We start from the raw sequence: 6,280 nt of genomic DNA, 5'->3' as shown, positions 1-6,280 counted from the left end.
TTTTTTTTTTTTTTTTTTTTTTTTTTTGAGACAGAGTCTTGCTCTGTCAATCAGGCTGGAGTGCAGTGGCATGATCTCGGCTCACTGCAACCTCCACCTTCCAGGTTCAAGTGATTCTCCCACCTCAGCCTCCTGAGCAGCTGGGATTACAGGCACCCGCCACCAAGCCCGGCTAATTTTTTGTATTTTTAGTAGAGACGGGGTTTCACCATATTGGCCAGGCTGGTCTAGAACTCCTGGCCCCAGGTGACCTGCCCACCTTGGCCTCCCAAAGTGCTGGGATTACAGGCATGAGCCACCATACCCGGCCTTATATTTGTTTACACATAAATATTCATATATTGGGGATTGTCATGTGAGATGGGCCAAACTTTTTCATAGTTCTAAATACATACTGAGAGCCATTTTATGTGTTATGTATGTCCCTTAAGCATCACAAAAGATATCAAATACTGCATAAGCACATTTGTTTCTCCTAAGAATCCTCAAAAAAAAAGCACAGATTATAATCTCCCAGGTAGCTATGAGATCTGAAAAAGATGTGAAAGCCACAAATTTAGATAAATTATTTCATAGTCTGCTTCATTTTTGTTTTTTGAGACAGGGTCTAGCTCTGTCACCCGGGCTGGAGTGCAGTGGCACGATCTTGGCTTACTGCAACCTCTGCCTCCCAGGCTCAAGCAATCCTCCCACCTCAGCCTCCCAAGTAGCTGGGACTATAGGCATGCACTATCACACCCGAATGATTTTTGTATGTTTTGGTAGAGACAGGGTTTTGCCATGTAGCCCAGGCTGGTCTCAAACTCCCTGGCTCAAGTGATCTGTTTGCCCTGGCCTCCCCAAGTGCTGGGATTACAGACATGAGCCATCGCACCCGGCCTGTAACCTGCTCAGTTCACACTCAGCACTTCTGCTATCCTCAACTTCACTAAATGCCTTACAGTAGCTGAATTCACATGCCTTCCTCTTAACTATTTTATTTTCTACAAAATCCCTGAAAAAGAAAAGATGACTAAGACAAATTCTATTTTGAAGACCAGCAAACTCAGGAGAGTAAAGGGACCACACTGATAAGGGCTTTATATAAAACTCGCTAATCTTTAGAAATTTTTAGTAAATCTGGTTGTTGACTAACTACATTAAAGAGTTTGCCTAAGCAAGGGTAAGACTTGAGGTTTCCAGCTGAAATCCAGTATTAGCTCACAAAGATAGAAAGTAAATGGCTACCAAGTCCACAGAATTAACATTTAGAAGTTCATGCCAAGAAATGTGAAGGAAAATCAACAGTATTATTTAGATATACCTTACTGTAAACAAGTCAACCTCAAAGAGCCATCTTTTCTGTAAGTTCTCAGTGCCAAAAGCGTCAGTTGAGAGAATATAAAATTAATAGGACTGTGTTCCAGGGTAAGAGTATACACTTCTCTTTACAGCCAAGAATTAATATTACAGAGTAGCCCTTGAAACACATTTTTTAAAAAGAGACAAAATATACACTTGCAAAATTATAATCAATCTTTTATCATGTGCCTTGTTTCTTTATTTCAAACACAAGGGAAGTAACATAATATCATTTATTTGTGTGATAAACAGGTACTAATACTCTGAAGAGAAGCACATATAGTGAGGGTCTTTTATCTCAGATGGATAGTTAATACTTTAGTTACAATCATAGCTATTGTGCCAGAATTATACAATTTCTCCCTTAACTTTTGTATTATTCTGTAAGTAAAATTTGTCTGTAACATGCTTGAACTGGGTATCAACTCAGATCAGCCCAGTGATAAGAATTATATCCCAGTTATAATTCTTCTTTTCTGTTTTCCTTAAAACAGTTCCAAATCTTTGGTTTCTATATTGAGAAATTTTTTTACATTTTTGCTTAATAAAGTTTCCTAGTAGCATGTCACAAAACACTGGAAACACCAGATATATTTGAAGTTTGAAAAAATTACGGTCACTTTCAGCTTCTCTGGAGTAAACTTTTATTATTTTGGGTTCTACTGATTGAGAAAGTGCAGTACATATGACCTACTGGGCTGAAGATCACCTCTGAAATATATATTTAAAGCAGATAATCCACTGTTGAAGTTCAAAAGTTCTATAACAGCACCATTATAACAAAAGCTTTTTCATCAAATAATGTGTTCTTTATAAAGCATCCTTGTCAATGCACTTTCAGTTTTTTATTTATTGAGATAGGGTCTTGCTCGGTTACCGAAGCTAGAGCTTGGTGGCGCAATCGGGGCTCACTGCAGCCTCAACCTCCCAGGCCCTATACTTTTAAAAAAGTTCAATGTCAGGAAACACAACGAAAGATTAAAGGAGATAGTCTCCAGATTAGACTAAAGAGACACATGAAAATTCATGATGCAGAATTTTCTTTTGCCATAAAGGACACTTGGGATAACTGATAAACTCTGAATAAGATCTGTAGATTACAGCTAATAGAATTGTATCAATGTTAATTTCCTGATTTTGAAAATTACATAGTGGTTATATATGGAAATATCCTGGTTTTTATGAAGTTTTTATAGATAAAGGGATGTCATGTGTATAACTTACTCTCAAACATTTGAGAAAAAACAGTGTGTATGGAGGAGTGATGGATGAATAGAAGGATAAGGTAAATGCAGTAAAACAGAGGAATCGGGGTAAAGGGTATATGAGATCATTCCTTCTACTATTCTTGTAATTTTTCTGTAGTCTAATATTATGTCAAAATAAAGATAAAAGAAAAAAATGTTATATAACTCAACTTTCACTACATCAGAATAACCTTCTCCATAATTAGGGTAAATCAATGAGGTTTCATTTTTTTCCTCTTTGATTTTCTCCAGGTATTGTTGTCCTTCCATCTTAAAGGCAGTGTGGTAACAATGGCTGCGACTGGTGTGAGGAAAGGAAACTAAAGTAGCCAAGGTTAGGTAGTAGCACTAATGCTATTATAAAAACTGAGTTCTGTTCTCACTACTTACTATGCTACAGAAAAAATCAATAAAGGGTTGATCTTGAAAGCAATCGAGTAAAAACATAAATCTAAATAAAAACATAAGTCTTTGGCTGGGCACGATGGCTCATACCTGTAATCCCAGCACTTTGGGAGGCCGAGACAGGCAGATCACGAGGTTAGGAGTTCAAGACCAGCCTGGCCAACATGGTGAAACCTCGCCTCTACTAAAAATACAAAAAATCAGCTAGTCGTGGTGGTGTGTGCCTGGCGTCTCAGCTACTTGGGAGGCTGAGGCAGGAGAATCGCTTGAACATGGGAGGCGGAAGTTGCAGCGAGCCGAAATTGTGCTATTGCACTCCAGCCTGGGCAACAAGAGCGAAACTCTGTCTCAAAAAAAAAAAAGTAACCAACCTTTCACAACATTGTAAATCTATTAAACACTACTGACTATTACACTTAAAAATGGTCAAGATAGTAAATTTTATGTTATGTGACTTTTAACACAGTATTTTAAAAAGCAGTAAAAAACTGATCTAGTTATTAATGAAATGGTTAAACCAGAACTAGGAATGTAACGTGGTATAGCTACTTAGAAAACAGTTTGGCAGTTTCTTAAAATGCTAAACATAGATTTACCATATAAGCCAGCAATTTTACTCCTAGGTATCTACTCAAATAAAAACAGTTGTCCACATTTATGTTAGAAGTTGCAGGTAGGTTTGGGAGGCCGAGGTGAGTAGATCACTTGAGGTCAAGAGTTTGAGACCAGCCTGGCAACATAGTGAAACCCCATTTATACCCAAAATACAAAAATTGGCTTGGCATGGTGGTACGTGCCTGTAATCCCAACAACTTGGGAGGCTGAGGCAAGAGAATCCCTTGATCCTGGGAGGTGGAGGTTGCAGTGAGCTAAGATACTACTGCACTCCAGCATGGGTGACAGAGTGAGACCCTCCTGCCCCCCGCACACCCCCCCCCGCCAAAAAAAAAAACCTTGCAGGTAGAAATGAGGAATGACTGCAGATGAGTATCAGATTTCTTTTAGGGGGGATGGAAAGATTTCCAAATGAGTTATGATGGTTGCACTACTCACATTTACTAAAACTCAAACAAATAAGAAAAAAAAATCTATTTGACAACAAATAAAAGAACCACATAGCTAAACTCCTTTTAGCTGTAATCGTGTATACCAGTCTCCAGCCTCCCCCCATCCTTACCTTATCTAACCGCTCTGGACTTGGCATTGGCAATCTCTGCCGCTTGGCCTCCTGCTCTAGGGTTAAAAGCATGTTTCTTTCTTTCAGTAAGACATACCTATACAAAAGAACACAAACCTTGTGATGCTATTCTGTGGTTATGTTAATAAAGTTGTGATTTCTGACATCAAAATTAATGATCTGTACTTGAAAGTCACTTAGGGGCGAGGTGCTGTGGCTCACACCTGTAATCTCAGCACTTTGGGAAGTTGAGGTGGGAGGACTGCTTGACCTCAGGAGTTCAAGACTAGCCTGGGCAACACAGCAAGACCCCATCTCTACAAAAAATAAAAAATATACTTAGCCGGGCATGGTGGCACACACCTGTAGCCCCAGCTGTTTGGGAGACTGAGACAGGAAGATTGCTTGAGCCTGGGAATTCGAGGCTACAGTGGGCTAAGATCGCACTACTATACTCCAGCCTGAGGATAAAGTGAGATCTTGTCTCAAAAAAAAAATAAAGTCATACTAGAAATCTCAATATATAGAATATGATTACAAAGAATAATCCTATATACATAACTATCTTTGCTTATCCATTTGTTCAATAAACTTTCCATCTGCCACATGTATTAAGTGCAAAGATAGTTACAAAGAGGCATAAAATATAGTCCTTACATTCTGAGTGGAGAGTAGAGAAGGCAGATGGAAGATAAATAACATTAGTTGAGTATCTATTATATGCCAGACAATGCGTTAACCATTTTATATACACTAATTTCATCTAGTTTTCACAACCACCTTCTGAGGTTGGCATTATTTCCACTTACTAAACAAAGAAGCTAAGGCTGAGAGAAGAAAGGTATTCTGGGTCATACAGGTCATTCAAGATTCAAATCCCTGATCTCTGTGTACAAAATCCATTCTATTTTAACTCCACCATGCTGCTTCTGAAACTGTAATGTATGTGGGATAATAAGTGGGACAGGCAATAAGTACCAGAAGAATTAAGTGGGGGAGATGAGAAACATCTCTTCTAGCTAAGATGACCAGGGAAAGATTCATAGAGGAGATGTAGTTTATCATAGAAGGGAGAGCACAGCAAACATAATCAAAGGTACTGAAGCAGCAGAGCTAAAGTGAAGACAGATTTTCTGAATGCATCTATTTGAGAATAAGAGTTAGGGCCGAGTACAGCGGCTCACACCTGTAATCCCAGCACTTTCAGAGGCTGAGGTGGGTGGATCGCTTGAAGTCAGGAGTTCGAGACCAGCCTGGCCAACATGGTGAAACCCCGTGTCTACTAAAATACAAAAATTAGCTGGGTGTGGTGGTGCGCGCCTGTAATCCCAGCTACTCAGGAGGCTGAGGCAGGAGAACCTGGAAGGCAGACGTTGCAGTGGGCTGAGATCACGCCACTGCACTCCAATCTGGGCGACAAAGTGAGACTTTGTCTCAAAAAAACAAAAACAAAAACAAAAAAGAGAAATGGCAAAACTTTGGTTGGTTGCAGCCACGATGAATGTTGAAATAGCCTCAACTATCCTTTCACCAATAACCCACGGTAACTAATAGTGCTTTAAAACAACTTACTTTTCTATAATGAATAAACATAGTATCAGTAGTTTTTATAAACACCTTACAATTCTTTAATTTGTCAAGAAAGATAAACAATGCTTTACACCAAGGGAAAAAACATAAATGCTGGCCAGGCACGGTGGCTCATGTCTGTATATAATCCCAGCACTTTGGGAGGCCAAGGGAGGCGGATCACTTGAGGCCAGGAATTCAAGACCAGCCTAGCCAACATGGTGAAACCCCATCTCTACTAAAAATACAAAAATTTAGCTGGGCATGGCAGCATGAGCCTGTAATCCCAGCTACTTCAGAGGCTGAGGCACGAGAATTGCTTGAACCTTGGAGGTGGAGGTTGCAGTGAGCCAAGATCACGCCACTGCACTCCAGCCTGGGTGACAGAGCGAGACTGTGTCTCAAAAAAAGAAAATTAAAAAAAGTAAATGTCTACTAGAGTCCTTAGGCAGATAACAATTATGAAGGAAGTAGACACAGTGAAAGAACTACAGGGTGCCTAAGAAGTGGTGTGTCCCTGCTCCATCTAGAAGGGGCAGTT

At 39.7% G+C, this 6,280-nt stretch overlaps 1 protein-coding gene across 2 annotated transcripts in view; it reads right to left on the bottom strand.

The window, feature by feature from the left end:
* MRPL47 (mitochondrial ribosomal protein L47) overlaps positions 1-6,280 on the bottom strand; it is an 18,894-nt gene that overhangs the window by 8,756 nt on the left and 3,858 nt on the right. For both annotated transcript variants that reach the window (XM_017877166.1, XM_017877176.1), the window contains one exon: positions 4,171-4,267. In XM_017877166.1, the coding sequence (XP_017732655.1) occupies positions 4,171-4,267 (97 nt within the window). The remainder of the gene's footprint in view (positions 1-4,170; positions 4,268-6,280) is intronic.

This window comes from Rhinopithecus bieti, unplaced genomic scaffold, assembly GCF_001698545.2.
Source record: "Rhinopithecus bieti isolate Rb0 unplaced genomic scaffold, ASM169854v2 scaffold_76, whole genome shotgun sequence".
Classification (NCBI taxonomy): Eukaryota; Metazoa; Chordata; class Mammalia; order Primates; family Cercopithecidae; genus Rhinopithecus; species Rhinopithecus bieti.
The sequence above is the reverse complement of the archived record's forward strand: the minus strand, read 5'-3'. Positions and strand labels throughout refer to the sequence as shown.